Source organism: Schistocerca serialis, chromosome 1, assembly GCF_023864345.2.
Source record: "Schistocerca serialis cubense isolate TAMUIC-IGC-003099 chromosome 1, iqSchSeri2.2, whole genome shotgun sequence".
Lineage (NCBI taxonomy): Eukaryota > Metazoa > Arthropoda > Insecta > Orthoptera > Acrididae > Schistocerca > Schistocerca serialis.
Genome location: NC_064638.1, coordinates 661,381,308 through 661,408,307, shown reverse-complemented (window position 1 = coordinate 661,408,307; position 27,000 = coordinate 661,381,308). Strand labels below are relative to the sequence as shown.

The 27,000-nt window shown below is 45.0% G+C and overlaps 1 protein-coding gene across 2 annotated transcripts in view; it reads left to right on the top strand.

Moving 5' to 3' along the window:
- Positions 1-27,000, top strand: part of LOC126479519 (scaffold attachment factor B2-like) — a 184,341-nt gene that overhangs the window by 77,560 nt on the left and 79,781 nt on the right. The window contains exons 5-7 of one of the 2 annotated variants that reach the window (XM_050103792.1): positions 3,405-3,435; positions 14,619-14,772; positions 20,481-20,524. In XM_050103792.1, coding sequence (XP_049959749.1) covers positions 3,405-3,435; positions 14,619-14,772; positions 20,481-20,524 — 229 coding nt within the window. Of the gene's footprint in view, positions 1-3,404; positions 3,436-14,618; positions 14,773-20,477; positions 20,525-27,000 lie in introns of both variants that reach the window. The other variant, XM_050103791.1, reaches the window with a different exon arrangement.

Here is a 27,000-nt window from a genome sequence, read left to right as displayed (position 1 = left end):
CATCCATTGTAAAATCAACAGATTTTCATAGTTGTTTGTATCTTTAACTAGTCTCTTTATTTAAATGTAAGCCTACCATTCATCATCAGTAAATTGTGATCTGCTCCAGGGTATGCTTTACAATCCAATATCTGATTTCAGAATCTCTGCCTGACCATGATGTAATCTAACTGGAATCTTCCATATCTCCCGGCATTTTCCAACTATACCACCTCCTCTTGAATTCTTGAACATTATTTTTCCATGTATGTAGTATAGATAATAGTTGGGATCAAAAATTAATGGGAATTTTTTAATTTCGCAGGCTTTATACATCAGAGTTTCAATTTTTTTTATCTTGTTGGTGCACATGTTCCAGCTGTATTTATGCATTCTCACTTGTTTTGAATATTTAGTTTATTGTTGACAGTCAAAAATGTTACGTGTTTCAGATCACTCATCGAAATTTTCCTCTCGAAAAAGATGGATCAAAGAACTAGCATTAAATTTTTGTTTAAAAATGGAACAAAATGCAGCACCACATCCAAAATGTTGTTGTGGGTTTTGGTGAATCTACTACGAGTAAAAAGTGTTTACAAATGATATAAATGTTTCAAAGAGGGTCGAGGAAACATTGCTGACAACAAAGACCGCCTTGAACACTCTAGCACGTCAGTTGCTGACGACGAGTGTGGAAGAAGTAAAGAAAATGATTCTTGAAAGTCACTGAATCAACATCAGAGGGGTTTCTGATGATGTTGGCATATGCCAAGTAATTTTTTGGAGTGTTTAGGGCATGAAACGTGTGGCAGCAAAGTTTTTTCCACAATTGTTGTAAAGTCTTCGTGTGGACATCATTCAGGAATTGCTGAATGAATTTGACAATGATCCAGACCTTGTAAAGAAGGTTATAGCAAGTGACAAAACATGGGTATATGTGTATGACATCTAAACCAAGACCCAGTTGTCTCAGTGGAAACCGACCAAAGAGCCAAGAAAAAAAAAGAAAAAAAAGATATAACATTCAATCACATGTGAAGGTTCCTCTGTTTTCTTAGAATACAGTGGGATGGTGCATCATAAGCTTCTGCCTTTGGTTGTACGGTTAATAAGGAATACTAACTGGAAGTTATGTGCTGTTCATGTGAAGCAATCCGAAGAAAACGACCAGAATTGTGGCAAAATAGGACATGAAAATTGCATGACGATAATGATCGTGTTGACACCTCGAAGTTCGTTTGTGATTTTTTTATATATAAAAAACAGTGTTGTATCCTCAGCTGCTGTATTTGCTGGACATGGCACCCTGTGACTACTTTCTGTTTCTGTGGCTGAAGAGAAAAATGAAAGTACTGTGGGGGTTCTGCTACCACTGGTGAGATACAATGAGAATTTCTGAAGGAGCTGAAAACCATAGTGAAAAGTGAGTTCCAGAAATGCTTCCGAGACTGGAAAAAGCACTGGCACAAGTGTGCTATATCTGAGGGGGGGATTACTTTGAAGGGGAGAAAGTTGATGTTGATGACTAAATAAATAAACTTAAAGTAAATCAGTCAAGAACTTTCCAGCGTTAACCTTTTCCATATATGTGCATTAAAAAGCTGTAGCCCACGGTCGTCTGAACATTTACTAGCGCATTGTGTAAAAATTTAAAGTAAATTGTTCAAAAACTTCGAGATTTTTGGTAACAACTTTAAACTCATACTTGTCTTTATATCCTAATATAGATGTTTGAAATCAGAACACTTGTTTTACATTATTTGCAGAAATACAGTGTGTGTGTGTTGTTGAATAACATATTATTTTGAAAATACCTGTATAGTAGACTAAGCAGATAAAAGTACATGGACAATAAAGCCAAGTGTGACTACCTAAAGAAGCTGTCTGGTGGAATGAGTTATTAAGAAAGTTGTTCAGAATGGGAATTTCATGACGGAGATTTGCATCAAACAATTCTGGGAAAGCCAAATTAGACGTAACTGTCTAATCATAGACGGAGAGGGGGCGGTGAAGTGTCAAAACTAAAAATGCAGGTTAAACAATTTTTTGAGTATTGGGAGGGGCAAAATAACAGTTCAGAAAAACAGTCTAATCGTAAGTAGAAGAAAAAAGAAAAATACGGGGCAAACAGTTGGTTTAATTGTGGAGTTGAAGTGCCAAGTATGGTTGAGTTAAAGAATAAAAAAAAAAAATTTGAATAACATTTCTCAGAACAAAACAAATGGTTATGAATACATGCAGTTATATAATGTCATTTTCAACTAATATGGCAAGATGAGAAGCACATGCTAAACTAGATCTCTGGTGCTAATGATTTATGGCACTGGGTCGAAAATTTCAGAATAAATGGGGCAACAAGTTTTTGTGTTGAAGAAATTCTCCAGCAGGTGACCTAAGAACTGTAAATGAGGAATAGATTGTGAACAACTTCCCAGTGATCAGCTAGCTTTGGTTATACCACACAGAAAGAGGCTGATAACAATATACAAAAAGCTTCCAAACATTTATTTTGTAAATATAGTGACATAAAGGATTGAAGGTGGGAACAGGACTAGCAGAGTGTGTTCTCAAGACAACATAAGAGTTTTTCCATTCCTGCCTACAAAAAGCTAAAAGAAATTTTCAAAAAAAAAAAGTCAAATATACTTAGATTTAAATGTTACCAGGGAGACCGATCAATATGCCTGGGAGAAGCAGGTGTTTAAGGACCACAAAATTAAATCAGTAATCCCAGATTTGTAAACAAAAAAGAAACTGGGAACTGATTGTAGTGTAGCAGCATTCATCACACAGATAAATGACTGTATTATTCTCTTCCATGTTTACAGCCTGTTATTAGTGGGGAAATGGTGGGGGAGCTGCAGTCTAGATCAGTGGAGTGAGTTCTTGAAAATGTGGATCTTAGGATTATATGAAAACACGTTTAAAAAGTTTGTCGGAATGAGAGGTGTGGAGAGGTACTAGTTCATCATTTGCAGTGGTGTTGTTATCGTCCGCAGCTCGTGGTCGTGCGGTAGCGTTCTCACTTCCCGCGCCCAGGTTCCCATGTTCGATTCCCGGCGGGGTCAGGGATTTTCTCTGCCTCGTGATGACTGGGTGTTGTGTGATGTCCTTAGGTTAGTTAGGTTTAAGTAGTTCTAAGTTCTAGGGGACTGATGACCATAGATGTTAAGTCCCATAGTGCTCAGAGCCATTGGAACCATTTTTTTGTTGTTATCGTTTTTGTTGTCTGTTCATGTGTGTGCACCGAATAGGTAATTCTTAGTCTCCTTTTTTACATCAGAAGATGATGTAGTTAATTCACGGGTGTGCGCGTGCGTGCGTGCGTAATGAGTAAGACATGTAGACAGAATTTAAGTTTTCATCTGTTGTTGTAGAAATGCTGCTTTTCTGAGCTGTTAATGTTTTTTTGTCCTGTTTTCCAGGAGGACAGCACCCATGAAAAGGATTCAAAAGGCAAGTTACATTGCTTTTTTTATTTTTTAAAGTATAAAGCATTAATTCTTCTCATGTTCCTCCTACTTACAAGCAAACATACCCCTTCCCCCCCCCCCTCCCTCCCCCCCCCCCCCCCCACACACACACACACACACACGTACGTGTATAGAGGGTGTAACAAAGAGACACGGCCAAACTTACACAGAACATTCCACATGTTATAGGGACATGGGTTCAGAAACACTTCATTTCCGAGTTAGAGCTTAGTCACTAAAACTCTTCAACAACATCATCGACAACATAACGAAAGCTCATTTGTGGACAGAAGCACATATACAGTAAAGAGCAATTTTTAAATAACCACTTACAGAAGTGTATCTGTACAGGAAAATAAGCTGAAGATATTGCTTGCACACACTGTACATGGTATGGAAACAGAAGGTTCTACATCTACATGAATACTTTGCAATTCACAGTTAGTGGTTTACAGACAATTTACTTAACCACCTTCAAACTATTTCTGTACTGTTCTGCTCTGCTCAAATAGTGCACTTGAAAAACGAACATTTCAGTCTTTCCTTGCCAGCTCCGATTTTTTCTTATTTATTTGAAATGATTATCTGTCCCTATATAGATGGACACCAACAGAATATTTTCACATTTGGGGAAGAAAGTTGGTGATTGAAATCTCATGAAAAGATCCTGATGCAATAAAAAAAAGTTTGTTTTAATTATGTCACTCCACCTTGCATATCCTATCACAGATACGATATGCAAGTTACGCAATAATACAAAATTAACTGCCCTTCCTTGAACTACTTTGATGTCCTCCATCAGTCCTGTCTGAAGCAGACCTCTAGAAAAGGATAGACAAGCATAGTACAGGAAGTCTCGTTAGTACACTTACTAACAGTCTGCAAAAATGCAGTAGTAGATGTAGTGGCCATATTGCACTCACGACTTCAAATTGTCATAGCCGTACCGTTTATTGAATAGCTGCCTTGCGTGTTTGGATTATAATTTTCAAAGGCTGTTAGGAAAATATACACAGTATCATTAGTAAAACAAAGGGTTACATTGAATCCACAGAAGAACTGTAGCATCATGGAGAGCTTGCATGTATAAAAGCCATTTATATTAAAAACACGGGATATACTAAACGTACGATTATGTAGTACCTAATAGTCTGTTGTGAGAAACAGTCTAGTGGTAACTAATTCCTGGTACTGCGTGTGGTATTTAAGTGAAGTATGCTACTGAGGGTGTTACAGTAGCACTATGTCAACCATTTACGCATAGTAACTTAACAGATATGTGTATTGAAGTAAAATTAATGTGTGTATTAAAGTAAAACTAATAGACAGTCCTATTACAATTGTTCAAGCAACTAACTGCACTGTTAAACATACATGTGCCATAAACTTAACAGCAAGATAGATGGCATTGCTTATGAAAAAAGTATTCCAGCATACCTACAGTTCACAAGCGTGCCTCCTAGGCTGCATTATTGTGTCCAGGTTTTGTGGCTTTACAGTTGTAATTTGTTTAAACAACGGAAAATCTAGGATGGAATGCAACAATATTATGTAAAGGATAGTTGCTACACACAATATAGTGGAGTGCATTTGCATCAAAACGTGAGCATTTGGCCAACAAGCCGCACCCCCCCTCCCCCCAATCCTCCAGTGTGCGCACACATATGCGCGCGCGCGCGCGCTCACACACATGCGAACGAGCGCGCGCTCACACACATGCGAACGAGCGCGCGCGCGCGCTCACACACATGCGAACGAGCGCGCGCGCGCACACACACACACATGAACGCGCGCGCGCGCACACATACACACATAAACGCGCGCGCGCACACACACACATGAACGCGCGCGCGCGCGCGCGCGCACACACACACACGCACACACACAAACACACACACACACACACACACACACACACACACACACGAACGCGCGCGCGCGCGCGCGCACACATACACACATGAACGCGCGCGCGCGCACACATACACACATGAACGCGCGCGCGCGCACACATACACACATGAACGCGCGTGCGCGCCCACACACACACACACACACACACACACACACACACACACACACACACACACACGAACGCGCGCGCGCGCCCACACACACACACACACACACACACACACACACACACACACACACACACACACACACACATGAACGCGCGCGCGCTCACACACACACACACACACACACACACACACACACACACACACACACACGAACGCGCGCGCGCTCACACACACATGGACGCGGGCGGGCGCGCGCGTGCACACACACTGGAACGCGGGCGCGCGCGCGCTCACACGCATGTGCGCGCGCCGCCACTCGCATATGCGCGCGCGCGCACCCACACATGCAAACGCGCGTGCGTGCGCGGCCACACACATATGCGCGCGCGCACACACATATGCGCGTGTGCGCCCGCACACACCACAGTGTCAGTGGCCGAGGCTGTGGTCATGTGAGCAAGTTCTGCAAGTGGTTTGCCCCTCCCTCATGTCACTGACAATGGCTGAGACTGGTTGTGCGTGCATCTTACTTTCCGAAATCTTTTTATTTTGCCTATCTACAACTCAGCATCTCCACTATGTGGTGAGTAGCAACTATCCTTTTCATGATACTGCCTGGTCTATTTTATTATTTCATATATGTTGTCCTTTTATGATCTATCATGCACGTTTGTGGATGTATTTCGAATATGTATAAATTCTGAATGTATTCATGAGCTGTTCTAAATCGTACGCATGTTGAAAATATTTTTCGTATGCAACATTGTCTATTTTGCTTTTAAGTATAGCATATATGTGTTTAACAGTGTAGTTATTGTTTGGACAGTTGTAAAATGACAATCTATTGTTATTATTATTATTATTATTATTATTATTATTATTACTCCATTTTTAATTTCGGTGTAATTTATTATACATTTCTATAAATATACTGTATGTAAATGGTTGACATATTGCTATCTAGCACCCCCTTGTAGCTGACTTTAAAACAGCCTTTGAAAATGATGTAGAATCTAAACGCGTAATGCAGCTATTCAGTGCAGTGTGGCTAAAACAGTTTGAAATTTTTAGTAGGCCTGCTGCATCTTCCAAGTGTTCTGCCATTAAATTACTGTCTGGCCAGCTTTGCCTGAAACATTATCTATTTGATCATTCCAATTTGTTGTTCATAATCACAATCCATAAGTATTTAGTTGAATTCACAGCCTTTAGATTTGTGTGATTAACAAAAATGTGGTGGATTCCTTTCAACAGTTAGGTGGACAACTTCACACGTTTCATTATTTAGAGTCAGTTGCCACTGACCAACCTTTTCATGGAAAGGTACGAAGAGGAGGCACTTGCATCAGCCACTTACCAACCCAAGTGCGTTCTTAGGTATGTTGATGACACTCTTGTCATTTGGCCCCATGGTAGGGAGAAGCTAGATGACTTTTTGGAACATCTAAATTCACGCCACCCAAGTATAAAATTTACTATGGAGCTAGAGAAAGATGGACAACTCCCATTCCTGGATGTCCTGATTAAGAGGAAGGCAGATGGCACTTTGGGGCACAGTGTGTATCGTAAGCCCACCCACACTGACTTATACCTTCAAGCCAGTAGCTGCCACCACCCGGCACAGAAGAATGGAGTCTTGGAAACATTAGTTCACAGGGCTCGAGCTCTGTCAGATACGGAAAGTCTGGCCACAGAGATAGAACATCTACAGCTGGTGTTCAGCAGAAACGGATACTCCTCCACGGACATCCAAAGGGCACTTTGTACTACCAGTCAACCACAGGGTACACAAGAGGAGCCAGAGGAGGCTAAGAAGGTGGCATACCTGCCATATGCTGGACCTATTTCTGCAAAGATCAGCAGAATTCTTTCAAAATATGATATAAAGAGTATCTTCTGTCCACCCTCCAAAATTGGGACCATGCTAGGGAGTGTGAAGGACGACCTGGGGCTACGTAAACCAGGCATTTACAACATCCCATACCACTGTGGAAAGTCATACATTGGCCAGACAACCAGGACGGTGGACGTCAGGTGCAAAGAACACCGGAGGCACACCACTCGGACAGGTAACAAAATCTGCCATAGTGGAGCACTGTCTGGAGCTTGGCCACTCAATGGACTATAACAACAACAAAATTGTGACACAGACGCCAAGATTTTGGGACAGTGTCATAAAGGAGGCCATACAGATCAAGGTCACAGACAACCTAATAAACCGAGACAGCGGTTACCAGCTCAGCTCGACGTGGAGTCCGGCTCTGGAGCTTGGGGCTCGACGAAATGAACCAACAAACTCCTCAAGAAGTAGTAACAGTGCAGGAGTAGGGCCAGGTGGGTGCGGACCGCGAATGCAACTCCCGACGCAGGACGAGCCTCTGACAGCCGCCACGACCGCAGATGATGGATGAGCCGAGCACGGACGACCGTCGGAGCACCAGGGAAGTGCCAACACCGCAGTATTAGCGCCAGGCGGGCGCGGACTGCGAATGGAGCGCCCAACAAAGGACAGGCCTCAGAGAGCTGCAACAGATGGAGACCAAGTCGGGCGCGGACGTCCGAGGGAGCACCGGGGAAGAAACAACACCTTACAAGCAGCACCAGACGGGCACGGACCGCGAACAGAGCCCCCGACGCGAGACGGGCCTCAGACAGCTGCCACAACTGCAGATGGTGGACTACTCGGGCGCGGACATCCATTGGAGCTCCAGGGAAGTGCCAACACCTCGGGAGCAGCGCCAAGTAGGCGCGGACCACGAACGGAACGCCACATGCGGGTCCGGCCCCAGACAACTGTCACGACCACAGATGGTGGACGAGCCGAGCGCGGACGTCCGTGTGAGCACCAGGGAGGGGTAAAAACCTCAGGAGCAGAACCTGGTCGGCGCGGACCGCGAATGGAACGCCTGACACAGGACAGGCCTCAGAGAGCTGCCACAGGTGGCGCCAAAGTCGGGTGCAGACGTCCGAGGGAACACCGGGGAAGAGACAACACCTTACATGCAGCGCCAGGCAGGCGCGGACAGCAAAGAGAACACCCAGCGCCCTCTGGGCATAAATACTGGACAAGATCCTCCAACACGGCAGTCTCAGGTAGCACCTGAAGAAGGCAACGAGTTACGTGGGCGAAATATTGTGTCAGAGCGACACAAACATCTGGCAGTAGACCCGATTACTCCACATGTCACCATACATATATCTTGTCCAAATCATTCTGAAATCGTTTTTATCATCTGAATGATGGTAAATGACAGCATCATATGCAAACAATGTAAGATAACTGCTCAAATTGTCTCGTAATTCATGTATATAGGTCAGGAACAGATGATGGGCTGTAACACTTCTGGGGATTGCCAGACATCATTTCTGTTTGACTAAATGTCTCTCGATCAGTTACAGCAAACTGTGATCGTTCTGGAAATCGTAGATCCAGTCTCACACAATTAGAAGTCACTTATGAGGAATGGTGTCAAAAGCCTTATGGAAATCTAAAAATATGGAATCAATTTGAGGTCCCCTGTCAATAGCACAAGAACAATACTTTCCAAATCTGTGCTGGCTGTGTGGCAATAGATTATTTTCCTAGAGTCAATGCATAGTGTTTGAACATAGTATATGTTCCAAAATCCTTACTGCAAGTTGATGCTAGCAATATGAGTCTGTAATGTAGTGGATTACTCATATCTCCTCTCTTCAGTATTGGTGTGACCTTGGGCAACTTTCCAATCTGTTGATACAAATCTTTCATTGAGTGAGTGGTTGTATGATAGCCAAGTATGGATCTACTATATCAACATACTCCAAAAGGAACCTAATTGATGTAAATTTTGGACCAGAGGACGTGCCTTTATTAAAAGATTTAAGTTGCTTCGTTACTCTTCATTCGAATTCTGGAACATTTAATTGGTCTTCTTTGGTGAGGTAATATTGGAAAGCCGTGTTCAGTAACTCCGCTTAAGTGGCACTGTCATTGCTAACATTACCATTGCTATCACACAGTGAATATAGTGTGTGTGTTCTGTCGCTGATGTACTTTACATATGATTCAATAACTATCACAAGCATCTCACATTGAAGTCTGCACTAAATTTTGAGCTTCAGGAAAATGTCTCCAATGTTGGAGATTTTGTGTTCTTTTAAATTTATTTATTTTTCTGTTGCTTCCACAACAGTGTTCCCACCTGTTTTGTGTGCCATGGGGGATACCATATGTTGTTAATGTATTTGGTATAGATCTCTCTTGCTGTTGATATAATTTCTTTGAATTTAAGCCCCATATGCTCTGTCTCTACTCCTTTCAAACTATGTAAGGACACACTCTTAGGCAGATGTCAAGTAGAATTTTTATTTACTTTTCTAATAGATATATTTTGCAATTGTGTTACAATATTCACTCTAATTAAAATGACCTTGTGGTCACTAATCCCTGTATGTCAGGATGCTCCTTATTTGCTCCGGATTATTTGTTTCCAGGAGGTAGTATTTTTTGCAACCATTTACACTTCAAGCGGCTGTGTGAACTAATTGTTCAAAATATTTTTTGGAGAAAGCATTCAGTAAAATTTCTGGCAATCATTTGTGCCTACCACCAGCTTTGAACATGTATTTTCGCAGAGATATTGAGGGTATGTTGAAGTCACCGCCCATTATAATTGTGAGTAGCGTACTATTTGGAATGAGGCTGAAGTTTTCTCTGAACTTCTCAGCAGCTTTATCATATGAGCTGGTGGTCGCTAAAAGGAACCAATCAGTAACTTATTCCAGTTGTCAAGTGTATCCTCTACCTATACTAACTCCAAGGAACTATAAACTTCAGTTTCACGAAAAGGTAAAATACTTTTGACAGCACTAAACATTCCATCACCAGCTGTATTTAATCTATCCTTTCTGAACACTGTAGGGCCTTTGCAAAAGTTTCAGCTGAACTTATCTCTCGTTTTAGCCAGCTTTCAGTACCAATGATGATTTGAGCTTCACTGCTTTCTACTAGCACATGGAACTTGGGCTCTTTCCCACCAGCTATGACAGTTTACAACAATAATGCAAATTGTTGCTAAAAACAAAGGGCAAAGTCCCCTCCACGCAGGCCCTGTTTACGTGTGTTGCTGCATCCTGTGTGTGGTGGACTCTAGGATCTGCAGTTTACACAGTGACAGAACTGTCTGAGCTTCTGATTCAGACCCTCCACTCAGTTCTGCCCAAAACCAGAGAAAATCTCATCCAGTCCAAAGTGACACACATTGTTATTACCAACATTAGCCACCCCCTTCGGTTTGTTGCACATTGTCCTCTTTATGGTGTTTAGAACCCCCTGTTCCACATCTGGGATGACTCCCCCCTCCAGCAGGCACACAGAGTGCAACTGGTCTTCTTCCCTTCCTTGGCAGCCACATCCCTAATCCCTCAGGAACCATCACTAGCTCCCAATTACCAGTAATCCCATCCTCAGAGACTGCCCAGATCTTATAGGTCCAAAGGCTTCCCTTGAAACAGTGCAAGCAACTGCATCTGGCGCAGTTCCTTGTCAGACACAGTAGTGCCTGAAACCTCTTCATGAAATGATCCGAGGGGCCTCCCAGGAAGTCTTTCATTGACACACCTTGGAATGACCTCCCACTTGACCACAGGTGAAGGGTCACCCTCAGTGCAAGCAGTAACTGATTGGCGGACAAGTGATCGTTTTGGACATCCCTTGGATCACCACATGTGCCCCCCCCCCCCACTCCATCCCACCGCCCTCACCCCCCTCCTCACACACAAAGATGCTTATTGGCCTCAAGCTGTGTGAGCATACGCAGCACCACCTGGAGCTGTGAGCAAAGGGTGACCAATTCATCTCGCATCTGAATACTGCAATCAGTCCCTACCCATACTAAAGACACTGGAAGTCTACACTACAAGATTATTAAAATGCAGAACTTGACCGATAAATATACAAACATGCAAGAAATTTAAGAATTTAGACTAAAAAGGACACATGAAGATCAAAATAAATCACTTCTTATGAAAAGCTGTGTCATCTCAGAAGCAGATTGGTGGACTCTGATGATGCATTGCTGCGATAGAAGCTCCCACCTTACTGCCGTGTAGCTCTCTCCAGATGGCCATGTAGTGAACACTACTTATTGCATTTAGATACTATGGTTGTCATAAATGACAAGAAGTACTTCCTCTTCTACTTTAGGTGTCCTCGTCTTGGGCCTCTTCTAGTTGTGACTTGTAAGCTTGAATGTCCCATGTCTTCTAAGTTGGGAAACAGTTGCTTCAAACTTCTTCCAGCCAGGACCTTGTCGTTCGGGAAATATCTCCCGATAGAAATGTTGCCACATGCTAATCCATTCAGCAAATAGACATACCAACTCCTTATTTGAGTAAATGTCCACCACACTGGAGTAGAACCCAAGTGTTTGAGCAACACTGAACAGTTAATGCTAGATGCTTGGTGCCAATAGAGTAGTGTAGTTGGGGGACATGTCAACACAAGCAATGAAGTTAGTCACATGTTAACGTAACTTTGTTCAGTTGAAACAACACACACAGGCGATGAAACTAAGAATTACAACTTACTGTGAACTCTAACCAAACCTAATCAAGCAGGCATTATGAACATTTCATGTAAGGATATGTAATATTGTGCATTTGTGCGTTTTTCAAGATTAGTGTAATTATGAAGATAAATAAAAAAACGAGCTGTTACATGGAAATAAGCGTTTCTGGATCCATGTCCATCCAACAGATTTTACCCCCTCTGTGTTTGAGGAATGTTTTCTGAAAGTAAGGTAAATTTGAGTATTCTATCAGAGACAACATTGCAAAGAACATAGAATACTAGAATAAGGCATTGTGTTCATCCACCCAGCACTTCCTTCTCCAGTCATATCAAAGCCTTACCCCACCCTGCCAGACATCTGGCTACGTGGAAAAGCAACCAAGTCATACGCCAACTCTGCTGCAATCACTGCAAAATGTTTTATGTCACTGCAACAACCAACCAGCTGTCCATCAGAATGAAAGGCACCTCCCAAACTGTGGCCAAGATCAAAGTAGAGCTCCCGGTGGCACAAAATGCAGCTCAACACATCATTCTAAAATTAGGGGACTGCTTCCCAACTCAGCCGTCAGGAGATTTCCCTCCATCACAACTTCTTTGATCTCTAGAGATGGGAATTATCCTTGCAACACATCCTCTGCTCCTGGAACCATCCTGGCCTCAGTTTTCATTAATGGAAAGTCCACACACGCTCCACCCAACAACTTGCCCTTCCCTTCTCCCTCTCCCCTCTTTCTCCCTCCCTCTCCCCTCTTTCTCCCTCCCTCTTTCTCCCTCCCTCTTTCTCCCTCCCTCTTTCTCCCTCCCTCTTTCTCCCTCCCTCTTTCTCCCTCCCTCTTTCTCCCTCCCTCTTTCTCCCTCCCTCTTTCTCCCTCCCTCTTTCTCCCTCCCTCTTTCTCCCTCCCTCTTTCTCCCTCCCTCTTTCTCCCTCCCTCTTTCTCCCTCCCTCTTTCTCCCTCCCTCTTTCTCCCTCCCTCTTTCTCCCCCCTCTTTCTCCCCCCTCTTTCTCCCCCCCCTCTTTCTCCCCCCCTCTTTCTCCCCCCCTCTTTCTCCCCCCTCTTTCTCCCCCCCTCTTTCTCCCCCCCTCTTTCTCCCCCCCCCTCTTTCTCCCCCCCCCCCCCCCTCTTTCTCCCCCCTCTTTCTCCCCCCTCTTTCTCCCCCCTCTTTCTCCCTCCCTCTTTCTCTCCCCTCTTTCTCCCTCCATCTCCCCTCTTTCTCCCTCCATCTCCCCTCTTTCTCCCTCCATCTCCCCTCTTTCTCCCTCCATCTCCCCTCTTTCTCCCTCCATCTCCCCTCTTTCTCCCTCCATCTCCCCTCTTTCTCCCTCCATCTCCCCTCTTTCTCCCTCCATCTCCCCTCTTTCTCCCTCCATCTCCCCTCTTTCTCCCTCCATCTCCCCTCTTTCTCCCTCCATCTCCCCTCTTTCTCCCTCCATCTCCCCTCTTTCTCCCTCCATCTCCCCTCTTTCTCCCTCCATCTCCCTCCCTCTCCCCTCTTTCTCCCTCCTCCTCCCACCCTCTCCCCTATCCCCTCTTTCTCCCTCCTCCTCCCACCCTCTCCCCTATCCCCTCTTTCTCCCTCCTCCTCCCACCCTCTCCCCTATCCCCTCTTTTTACCTCCCTATCCCCTCTTTTTCCCTCCGCACTTTCTCTCCATCTTGCACTGCCTATTTCACCCCCTCGGTCCCCCCCCTTCTTTCTCTCCCCTCTATCTTCCACCTCTCCCTCTCTCAATTGAATGATTTTAATAACTTTAGTGTCATTGTGGTGCAAACTTAAGTGTGGTCTGTTTTATTTAGCAATTTAGTATACGATCTTAATTTTTTAGGAGGAAATAGTTCCAGTTTTTTCATGCAAAAAGGAAGATATTCTTAGGAAGTCACGAAGAACAATATACCCAAGGGGTTCAGCCATGCATCTTCGGATTTTATACTGAAAGTCTGTCATAGAGACAAATCTTGAAAAAAATTTGTCATGAATAAATAAAACAGAAGCCAGTTACAAAGTTTACTATAGAATGATAAAATACCACCCGACTTTAGTCAATTTGCTAAATTTTCTTTTCTGAATGTTCAGTCAGTATTACGAATTTGAATAAAATGTTTCAAGACACTGGTTATTCCTGTTTAGTTGTCATGGTCATCATGGTCACAGCAGTAAATTTAAATAAATATGATGGAATAAGTTACATTCTGTGAAGTTCAAACAATAGTTTCTTCGCCAAAATCCCACAGTTTCCATGCTTATAAAATTTATTGTGGTATTGTGGTTTGTTTCTGATTAAGGATAGATTGCTACGTGCCATATAGAAACTGTGCCCTCAAAAAACACACACACACACACACACACACACACACACACACACACACACACACACACACACACACAGAGAGAGAGAGAGAGAGAGAGAGAGAGAGAGAGAGAGAGAGAGAGTGTGTCATCTCGGGGAGCTGTCCCCACTCCATCTTGGATTTTACATTGTTTGTTTTATTTCTGATTAATGTAGCCTATAAGGTATGTTTAGTAGCTGCTGTCTGTTGTTGTTAGGGGTTAGCATCCCTAAAATATTTAATAAGGCTTCTCTTTTTAATAGAGGCTACCACAGCCTACAATCGTGAAAATGCTTCTGCAGTAGAAGAGAGAAAATTGGAATCCCATAATGAAGAGTCTAAAAAGCCCGTTACAGCTGAGGAAAAGAAGAAATCTGATGTTGAACAAAAGAAAGAGAAAGCAGAGAAACTTAAAAGGTACTGTTTCACTTTTCATGAAATGAAGACGGTGTCTTGGTGAAAAATTGACATCAGTGAATGTGGTCAAAGCTCCAAAGTAATCCCTGATAAGGAACTGTCTAATGTGTGAGAATTTCAGACATGTAAAATGGGGCGAATCTGATTGAACTTGTTACTGACATAAATTTCTGTTATAATGTCAGATGTCATAACAAAAAGTGGTCTCATGTACAAGGTTCTGTGATTTCAAAGTATTTGTAACACATTTGAAGTCTTCATTCTTAACTGGAGGTACATGAGCTATACTCCATTATGGTTCATGTTTATTTTTTGAAAGTACTGGGTTCTCTTGATCAACCAAGCTGTCCTATAAACCATAAATTTTAGTAGTGACATGTCAAAATTAAATGGGGTGAAATACTGTTCAATTTTTTTTTTACTTTGGAAATGCTCACCTATGACAAACTGTTGCTCCTGGGGCAGTATAATGATTCCTCTCGACAGCTAAACTAACATGTCACTGATTTTAATTGTGCAATATGTATCACTTTGTAAGTGATCAGCCCCAACTGTTTTCTCTTGGCACTGTAATTTTCCTTTAAAATTATTTGGGGCAATTATGAAGTGGTAGTGCAGTATAGGAAATGTCTGGAATCACAGTGCCGGCCGCGGTGGTCTAGCGGTTCTAGGCGCTCAGTCCAGAACCGCATGACTGCTACGGTCGCAGGTTCGAATCCTGCCTTGGGCATGGATGTTTGTGATGTCCTTAGGTTAGTTAGGTTTAAATAGTTCTAAGTTCTAGGGGACTGATGACCACAGATGTTAAGTCCCATAGTGCTCAGAGCCATTTGAACCATTTGGAATCACAGTCATAACATGCATGGAAACGTTTTTACACCCCCCTCCCCTCATGGGCTTTTCTGGGAAACATTACAGAAATATGAAAATGAACAGTTGATAAATGGTCCTTAAATCAAGATAATTTTGAATGTTGAAGTTTGTTGTATCAAGACTTAATTATGTTAATGGAAAAATAATTCAAGGGGTAAAGGTAAGAGTTCACCGGGTAGTAGATGACGAGTTGTTAAGAGGCACATAAACAGAACAGAGGGAATACCTTGCCTCTAACTTCAACTTGTGACGTTACCATTTGTTTTCTGCTGATTAGTTGCTCTCACTAGCATTCCATATGAGCAAAACAGTTGTGACTTTACCCGATGTTGCTCATATGAGAAATTGGACAAAGCACAGGTGTGTGTGTCTAAAAAAGGAATAGGTCGATGTAGACATAGGTTCAAGCCATACATGTCTGGTTTCATGCCCAGCAGCTAACTTGCTGCAAGTAATAATCTGTAGCTGTGATCTAGTGTCAAATAGTCTGTGCATTGGCTAGAATAGCGAATTAATAAAATACACTGATATAAAACATAAAAGATAACTGTATAATGTAATTAAAAGGGTTCTATTCTAACATCTGTAATTGATGTAGATGACAGAAAATTACGTTGAATAATGGTTATTTAAGATAACGCATCTCAAAGAAATGGAAAGTGGGTCCTACAATATCCAATTAAAATACTAGCAGAAAATGACCAAATCAAATGCAGTGAAGTTACGTTGAGAGTAGCAGATTCCTGAAGCTAAATAGTCTTCCAAGATACACGAAAGCTAATTCATTTCATGATCACAATAGTTGCAATAGTTACAAGTTCAAAATAGTTCGTGATTCGCATATTAACTTGATACAAAGAATGGTAACTCACGCTGTCTGTTCTCAGTTCCATAATGCAAACAAAAAAAGTTATGTGTATCCTACACTGGATCACTTTCTGACTTCTCAAAATATAAAGTCCCTTCAGAAGTGGCAGTTATTTGCCACGTAGAATCAATCGTGTAAATGATCGAATAACACCCACCACCACAAGCAGGTCTGCCTTCTTCCAGAACACGTGTAAAAGTGTCTGGAATAGCTCCCTTGATTTGTTCCCTCGAAAAGAGTGTGTCTGTCCACTTGACTCCAGTGATGGTCCGCCACTTCTTGTTCAGAAGTTTAGACATGATTTGATCACTTCCCACCCTAAATTAATATATTACAACAATATTTAAATCAAGAAATGTTATAAAAATCCAGTCATATTCAGATCACGTACAGAAAATATAAATAAAGGTTTGCTCACAAATAAATAAGCTACTCTTGTTGCAAATGTGCACTCACATTAAAACACTAAAGATTGTTGTTAAATATTATTTAAACATTTATTTAGGCTTGCGTGACAGAAGGGTCTTGTGGCACTCTTTTACAGTGGTGGAATCAGGTAACACATGTGATAGACCACTTCTTACATCACCACGATTTTCTATTAGCAGTTGTAGTGTGCCACAATAGGAATATAGTCATTATTTAAATAAAAACATGGTCATTAAATAAATTCACAAGTATGACACGATATGAAGTACTCATTCTGCATTCATTGTGTTATTGTTGAGAATACAGTATTCTGACAAACATTTGCAAATTAAAAATTTGAGTCAATAAGTAATATAAAAATGAGTGGCTTTTAGGAATGATAGCTATAGTGCAGTGCTACCATATGAAGTGCTTAAAAGTTGTTAATTCAGAGATTCATTGTGAAAGTATTTAGTCATTGAGGAATATTAACGTCTGTAATTTTTAAGGTATTGAATGGGCCTCATTTATCTAAGATCGCTTATGTATTCAGATTTTCTTTAATATTTGTCTGGTAATTGTTGTAGAATTTCAAAGAGCTGTAAGAAGCTATTATTTCAGTATTTCTGACAATACACCATTGCTGGAGCACAGCTGACCCTCTTAAGCATTTGGCACAGTGTCAAAATTCTCTGTACTGGGATTTTCCCAAATTCCAGGCATGCTGCTCATCTTCGTATCCGGCCAGCCTGTACTGGTTGCTGCAGCTTGCCGGGCTGTGGCACTTTGGCTGAGGCAGCCACACCATACTCTGAGCCCCAGGCCCACACAAGCAAATTCACCTTACCTCCTACCAACTCTGAGCAACCGAATCACTCGCCCACATACACTCCTTTCCCAGGAATACAAACTTCTGCCAGAAGGAAACAACAGCCATCCTGCAGAAAAGGCTGCAAAACTGTCATGGCGACTAGCAGTGATCGCTTGACAAGGCATATGCCAGCATTCTCTGCCATAGGGATTCTATCCCAGAAATCCAGAATAACCTCAGACCCCTACCCAAGTCTTGAGGCCAATCCCAGAATGTCTCTCCTGAACCCATCTCGTCCTCACTCCAGCAACTCCATGTAAGTAGCTGTCTTCTACAGGTGCTAGATGACCCATTGTAACTGGTTCTGTGTTCTCACTGAAGAAATGTAGACTCTCGTTGACCGATGCCAGTCAACCACTTGTCTGAAACAGTCTCTCACAGCAAAGGATGAACCATTTCTTCCAGTGACTTTCAACCATCCTCTTCCTATTACCATCTGGATCCCAATACACCAGCATTCCCCATGCCCACGGCCTTGACACTATCAACTGCTCTCTCCCCCATTGTCCTTCTGATTCGAAACAACCATCTCATAACTTCTACAGCTAACTTCAGCATAGTTATAGCTACTACTCTTTAAATGGGATGGTGTACAAGCCATCCTTTACCAGCGTGTTAATGGGTTATCTAGAGAAAACGTCTGTTGCCACCCAAAATCCCAAACATCTTGTCTCGTTCCTTCACAATCAAGACCCAGGGCAAAGACGTATTCTCATTCCTCCTCTTACCAGTTTCACCCAATCCTCCACAAGCAAATGTGCTACCTTCCCAGGCGTTGACCTGCACCTCTCTATCTCAATCGAAAAACCTGCCCGTATCTAGCCTCTTAACTTATTTTAGCTGTCGTCCCTTTTGCAATTAATATCATGTATTCAGTCATCCTGTGGACAGCACATCTGCAGTTATGAGCAGTCCTTCGCACAATATATTGAAGGGCTTACTAAGCCCTTCATGGATGGGCATTATATCCCCCCCCCCCACACACACACACACACACACACACACACACACACACACCTCTACCTTCTATCAGCTGTAAGTACCAGTGGCAAAAGTTAAATTCCTATCACTCTATATCAACCAAGGCTGGAACAACTGAATCATCTGAACCATTTCCCTTGCCAGGGCCTAGACAGTTAATCATTGTGCACAGAAATGAACATTCTATCTACAATCCTTTCCACCTCTCCCAAAGTGATTTCTGCTGCTCAGTCAATCTATGCAGCAACCTGGTCTATCCTTAAGCCACATCCAGTCTCAATCCCTGACCACATGGAGAATACCCCTGTGGATAACAAAGGTGCAAGACCTATCTGATGTACCCACTGAGCACATTCTACTCCAGTCCTGTCGTGGGCTTTTCTGTTCTGTCGGAGAATGAATAGCCCCACCAAACAATCGCTAAGAGCTGAGTTGACTACCCATTGATTGAACAGACTACAGAGAATTAACTTGCTAGATTTCAGCAGTTGCTTCGCAACTGTGCAGTCTGGATTCCTATCCGTAATATCAGCTTCTCTGAATTACATATGACAAAATGCCCCCCAATACTGTAGTCATCCTGGTGATGATCTCAGTTAGACCTCACCCCACATCTACCTGAATCCCTGTCCCAGGACCTTGATTTCACTCATCCTGCTCCCACCCCATTTTCCTCTCTCTACCCTTCCTCTGTTCTATCCACCCCTCCCATGCCATTCCCCGTGCCTGCTGCCATAACAAGCTCGCCATTGCTGCATTCTTATTCCATTCACCTGCTGCCTTTCCCAGTCATTTCTTCCCTGCTCTTCACCCTCTAGAGTGTGCATTCTAAACTATGGAAAGGATTCATCCATAGGCTTCATTAATATGTCACATCAACAATGAAAATCTTAGACTAGTAGCAGTTGATTTTTATGAAGGAAACTGAAATAAATTGAGATGAGGGTATTGGAGTCATTTTGGGATTTATTGAATGATCTGAAAATCATAAGTCTCAATGATTTAACATTATGAACTTGTACTATGTGGGAGGTTTGTTCAACTTTTGTGTTCATGACATTGTGAGTAAAATTGGTTTTAATGTGAGTAAAATTGGTTTTAAGTTCGTGGCATTATGGGATTGTTACATACTAGGATGCCAACATTCAAAGAAAATTTGCAGTTGTATAAAAAGCTCCTGTTTCCCATATCATAAGATTTTGTGTCTGCTAGTTGGCAGGTAATGCTAGTAACATTTAAGAAAAGACATTGGTTGTGCTGGCTGTTTCAGCATGTGAAAAATTAATAAAAACAAGAATTCTCTCTGTAGGGAGGTAGGCAAAGTAAATCTGAAAGATTTCTTGCAGTTGTGAGTATGCAGAGAACAGATGGTCGGTCATGGCAACTAAAAGCACATAGTGGCATGTCTTCAGCTTTCAGTAGATAATTTTATATTACCAAAATTAAAATGAATAAATGAATTGCTTTCTTATTCAATTTCAAAGACGAACGATATAATGACTGCAAGTTTATTGTCAGCACTTTTTTTATAAAGTGGGGTACGTAGTTCATTTTTGTAGGTGTCTCTCATTCTCATCCCTTTAGCAAGATATGTGATATTAGGCTTATCTTTGACAATTGTATTTTTTTCTGTTTTATCTAATGCAGTATTTACTTCACATGTTCTGAGTGCAGTTACTTGTGAGCTGTTTTGGTTTGTTACAGCAGTGCCACCACCGGGAGTGATCAGAAGCAAACTAAAGATGACAAAGGTTTGTCCATCAGTTTTCTATGGCTTGATGAAATATGTTTGTTTACAAAACCATCAAATAATTCTTTCCACAGGCTCCATTAATATCATAACACCTTAGTAAAGGTTAGATTTTTAAGCTTTGTTCAATTGATATGTGTTCTACCCAGTAACCCCCCCCCCCCCCCCCCCCCCTCTCTCTCTCTCTCTCTCTCTCTCTCTCTCTCTCTCTCTCTCTCTCTCTCTCTCTCTCTCTCTCGCTGGGTACAGTGATGGACTTATCTTATGGGGTGAGTGGTGCGAAAATGTAATGCACTCAGAACAATGAGTAACATGATTGTTTTGGTGGTGCTGGAGTTATGATTTGGAGAAAGATAATGTTACATGGATGTACTGCCCTACAGCTCTTTGAACATGATACACTCACCAGTCAACTTTGTGACCCTGTGCTCCTTCCCTCCTGCTGGTTCGGGGGTAAGAATAGGCCCACGGTATTCCTGCCTGTCGTACGAGGTGACTAAAAGGAGTCTCAAACGTTTCAGCCTTATGTGATGGTCCCCTGTCGGGTTTGACCTCCATATCTCAAAATTTTTCCGAAGAGTGAGCCGATTGGGGAAGGGCGCCTTACTTGGTGCATTGTGTCCATCTTGTGTTGAGAACTTTCGCCAGCTTATTCGTCGTTGCATTGCTGTCCTGCCCGCTCTCCATCTCTTGGACATGGATACGCTCCTGCGTGCACTTTCTGCCAAGCAATGTGCAGGGCCACTTTCTGCACTGACGACGACCGTGGACCACATGTCACCTAACATCCAGCACGGTAGCCAGTCCGTTGTGGTGGGGCCTCCATGTACCCTGTTGGTTGTAGCCCCCTGACAACACAGCGATCGCTCTACTGATACCTGCGCCGTTAACTCCCCACGTATGCCAAGGAGTAGATGCCCATCTCCCTGGGGCATAGGGACTCCCGGCAATGGCCATCTTGCCAGGTGGCCTTTGCTGTGGCTGGGTGACGCCTGTGGGGAGGGCCCTTGGTCGGAGTAGGTGGCATCAGGGTGGATGTCACGCAATGAAGTGTGGAACATCTTCTCTTGCTGGTGGCCAGCCACCAGCAGTCTCTAAGCGTTCGAGGACCCATTTTAAAGGTAACGTTTATGACCCCAAATCGTTCCCCTCCCTCGCCACTCCATGGGAGGAACGAAAGGCATTGAATGAAAGTGAGACGTATTTGCCCAGGTATCTTGTCTGTACCAGAGCTGATGGGGAATCTTTTATTTCTGTGAAACCTCAGTTCTTTGTAGAGCATTTAGAGGACAAGTTTGGGGAGGTGGAGGGCTTGTCCAAAATGCGGTCCGGATCGGTGTTGATAAAAATGGCATCCTCCGCCCAGTTGCGGGCCTTGCTCGCTTGTAATAAGCTGGGGGATGTCTCCGTTACTATCACGCCCCATGAAAGTTTGAATATGGTCCAGGGCATTATCTTCCACAGGGATCTCCTTTTACAGTCCGATGACGAGCTGCGCACCAACTTAGAGCGCCGAGGTGTCCATTCCGTCCAGCGCGTCCACCAGGGTCCGAGGGATCATCAAGTTGCCACCTGTGCCTTCATCTTGGCCTTCGAGGGTGACACATTACCTGAGAAGGTCAAGGTGATGGTGTACCGTCGTGATGTCAAGCCATATATCCCTCCCCCGTGCGGTGCTTCAAGTGTTGGAAGTTCGGCCATATGTCTTAACGCTGTGCTTCCAGCCTCGTATGTCGCGATTGTGGTCGCCCATCCCATCCTGATACTCCCTGTGCCCCGCCTCCCATCTGTGTCAACTGCGGAGAGCACCATCCGCCTTGCTCGCCGGACTGTCCGATTCTGCAGAAGGAACAGAAAATCATGGAAATCAAGACCCTGGACCGACTGACGTACACTGAGACTAAGCGGAAATATGATCGGCTTAATCCAGTGCGTATGACGTCATCTTATGCCGTAACTGTCACTCTTGCTACAGTTCCATCAGCTCCAGTCAGCTCTCAGAGTCGAAGAATCACACCTGCCCCCTTGATGGTGGGGGACACTAAACTCCTTGTTGCTCCTGCTCCATCTACTTCAGAAGCAACGCCCCCCCAACCATCGGGGACATCAGTTCCCCCTTCCCAGCCGGAGAAGCATAAGACTTTTTCGGCTCCACTCACCAGGAAGGGGTCCCTTGGGGACCTCCCTTCGCAAGTTCCAACCGGTACACAAGCGGACACCCGCAAGTGGCTCAAACACCCACCGGTCCCTGGTCGTAGGGCCTCACGGTCGTCGTCCGTCCCTGAGACTGACCCAGTGAAGCCCTCCCAGCCTGAACCACTGAAGGCACAGCGAGATAAGCTCAAAAAGAAACAGATACCCAAGAATCCCGACATTGCGGTGGCACCCGTCCCCCCGCTTCCTACAAGCTCAGCGTCTGAGGACGAGGTCGAGATTCTGGTGTCTGCTGAAGACCTGGATCTTGCCGGTCCCTCAGACGCCATGGATGTCACTCGCGCGGGTACTGAATCGGTGGTAGCGAGTGAACAAGCGGCGTAAATTGCCTTCCCAGTCCCTTCATGCCTTTCTCAGCCATGGCCAATTTCATCCTCCAGTGGAACTGCAGCAGTTTCTTCCACCATCTAGCTGAGCTCCGACAACTTATCAGCCTTCACCCTTTCTTCTGCATTGCTCTTCAGGAAACTTGGTTTCCAGCAATGCGAACCCCCGCCCTCCATGGCTATCGGGGTTATTATAAGAACCGGGCAGCATATGAAAGGGTGTCTGGTGGCGTCTGCCTCTATGTCCTTCACTCTCTGCACAGCGAGTCTGTCCCTCTTCACACACCTTTAGAGGCTGTCGCTGTTCGGGTGTGGATGCCACAGGCTGTTACCGTCTGCAGTCTTTACCTTCCACTGGATGGTGATGTCTCGCAGCATGTCCTGGCTGCGCTGATAGCGCAATTGCCGCCACCTTTCTTGCTATTGGGCGACTTCAATGCCCATAACCCTCTGTGGGGTGGGTCAGTGGAAACAGGTTGAGGCGCCACCATTGAGCATTTATTGTTGCAGCTCGATCTCTCGGTTTTAAATGATGGTGCCTTCACACACTTCAGTGTGGCGCATGGCACATACTCCGCCATTGACCTTTCAATCTGTAGCCCTAGCCTCTTACCATCTGTCCAATGGAGTGTGCATGACGACCTGTGTGGTAGTGACCACTTTCCGATCTTTCTGTCACTACCACAGTGTCACTCTTCTGGGCGCCCTAGCAGATGGGCTATGAATAAGGCTGACTGGGACTTGTTCTCCTCCACTGCCGCTATTGAGCCTCTCTCTAATGATGACATTGATGCGGTGGTTCAATCGGTCACCACCGGCATCGTCACTGCCGCCGAATCTGCCATTCCCCGTTCCTCTGGGTCCCCTCGGCGGCGGACTGTGCCTTGGTGGTCGCCTGAGATAGCTGCAGCGATTAAAGATCGCCGGCGGGCACTACAGCGTCACAAGCGACATCCCTGCATTGAACACCTCATCACCTTCAAACGGCTGCGAGCGTGGGCCCGCCGCCTTATCCGCCAAAGCAAGCAGGAGTGCTGGGAGCGGTATGTGTCCACCATTGGCCTCCATGTCTCTCCATCGCAGGTCTGGGCCAAGATCCGACGCCTATATGGCTATCGGACTCCTGTCGGCGTCCCTGCGCTCTCCCTGAATGGAGCAGTTTGTACTGACTCCGGCGTCATTGCAAACCGCTTAGCAGAGCATTTTGCAATGAGTTCCGCTTCTGCGCATTACCCCCAGGCCTTCTGCTCCATTAAAGAACGGATGGAACGTCGGAGCCTTTCTTTTCGCACACACACTTCTGAATCCTACAATGCTCCATTCAGTGAGTGTGAATTTCGCAGTGCCCTGGCCGCTTGCCCTGATACCGCTCCTGGGCCAGATGGCATCCACTGTCAGATGCTGAAATCCTTTCAGTGGACTGCCAGCGACGGCTCCTCGACCTTTACAACCGTCTCTGGGTTGAGGGTGAGTTTCCGTCGCAATGGCGGGAGTGCATTGTCATCCCCGTTTTGAAACCAGGCAAGAACCCTTTGGAGGTGGACAGCTACCGGCCCATTAGCCTCACCAACGTTCTTTGCAAGTTGCTTGAACGGATGGTGAGCCGGCGCTTGAATTGGGTACTGGAGTCTCGGGGCCTTCTGGCTCCGTCTCAGGGTGGGTTCCGTAAAGGCTGCTCCGCCACCGACAATCTGGTGAGCCAGGAGTCGGCCATCCGTACTGCCTTTGCCCGCCGTCAGCACCTGGTCGGTGTCTTTTTTCGACATGCGGAAGGCGTACGATAGGACATGGCGTCATCACATCCTTTCTACGCTTCATGGATGGGGTCTTTGGGGCCCTCTGCCGATCTTTATCCGCAATTTTCTGTCATATCGTACCTTCCGCGTGCAAGTCGCAGCCTCCCACAGTTCGTCCCGAGTCCAGGAGAACGGGGTACCGCAGGGATCTGTCCTCAGTGTCTGCCTGTTTTTAATTGCAATAAACAGGCTCACTGCAGCGGTGGGAAATTCTGTCTCCGCTTCCCTGTATGCTGACGACTTCTGCCTTTACTATAGCTCTATTGGCATTGCAGCTGCTGAATCTCAGCTACAGGGCGCAATCTGCAAGGCGCAGTCTTGGGCTGTAGCACATGGTTTTTAGTTTTCGGCTGCCAAGACCCACGTTATGCATTTCTGCTGGCGCCGAACTGTCCATCCTGAGTCGCGGCTTTATCTTGACGGCAAACTTCTTGCTGTGGTGGAGACCCACAGGTTTTTGGGTGTACTTTTTGATGCCCGGTTGACTTGACTGCCTCATATTCAGCAGCTTAAACAGGCGTGTTGGCGGCATCTAAATGCTCTGCGATGCTTGAGCTACACCGGCTGGGGCGCTGACCGATCTACCCTGTTACGACTCTACCAGGCATTAATCCAGTCTCGTCTGGATTATGGGAGCCTGGCTTATGGCTCAGCATCCCCGTCTGCGTTGCGGGTGCTGGACCCAATCTTACACAGCGGAATACGACTTGCCACTGGTGCCTTCCGGACCAGCCCTATGGACAGCATACTAGTGGAGGCAGGTGTCCCTCCCCTGCCGTTACGGCCTGTTCCCGCAATCGGTCGTCCATCTGCCAGAATATCGGCCCCGGTCAGGTTGTACGATTGCGGTCCGAGTCAAAGAGCTTCTCTCCGGGCTTAGGGTTTTCACTGTTCCACCTCCTTTCCAGGCCACTTTGCGTACACCCCCATGGTGTGTTCCTCGCCCTTGCCTTCGGCTCGACTTGGCACAGGGCCCAAAGGACTCAGTCCCTCCAGATGCCTTCCGCCGCCGCTTTTATTCCATCCTGGCCACGTATCAGGGCTCTGGCGTTGTATACACTGACGGTTCGATGGTTGCTGGTCGTGTCAGTTATGTGCTAACTCTAGGGGACCATTCCGAACAACATTCCTTGCCAGATGGCTGCAGCGTTTACACTGCTGAGCTGGTCGCCATCTTTCGTGCCCTAGAGTATATCTGCTCCTGCTCAGGTGAGTCCTTCGTTATCTGTAGCGATTCCCTGAGCGGTTTACGAGCTCTCGACCAGTGTTTCCCTCGTTCTCGTCTGGTGATGGCTATCCATGAGTCCCTGCATACTCTTGCCCGTTGCGGCCGCTCTGTGATCTTTGTGTGGACCCCCGGCCATGTCGGTATCCCGGGCAATGAACATGTTGACCATCTCTGGAGATTGGCCTCCTGGCGACTGATTTGCGGGCACTATTACGCCGCAAAGTATTCGATTTATGGGACACTGAATGGCGCAACCTGCCCGTGCCAAACAAACTCCGTCGTATCAAGGAGACGATGACTGTTGGGCGGTCATCCATGCGAGCCAACCGCAGGGTCGCAGTCGTCCTTTGTCGGCTCCGCATTGGCCACACCTGACTTACGCACAGTTATTTACTGTGTCGTGAGGATCCACCTCTTTGTCGTTGTGGGTCGTCCTTGACAGTGGTCCATATTCTGTTGGAGTGCGCCCTTTTAACTGTGCTCAGGCAGACTTTTGCGCTGCCTGATACCCTCCCTGCGCTTTTAAGTGACGACTGTGCCATAGCGGACTTAGTTTTGCGTTTTATTCAGGCAGGGGGATTTTATTGCTTAATGTGTGTGTGTGTGTGTGTGTGTGTGTGTGTGTGTGTGTGTGTGTGTGTGTGTGTGTGTGTGTGTGTGTGTGTGTGTGTGTTGATTCTGGCCTATGGCCTACAATTTTAGTCTGATTTTTTAATGTGTTTCTTGGTGGTTGGCTTTTCCTTTTTGTTTCTATGGTCGGCCAACCACCGTCACACTCGGTGTGATTTTAATTTGTTTTGTTTGTTCTCTGTCGGAGTATTTCTTGCCCTGTGTCGTCTGCCGTCTTTCCTGTTGTTCATTTTTTATTCCCTTTGGGTGGTTTTAGTTTTTTGGAAAAAGGGACCGATGACCG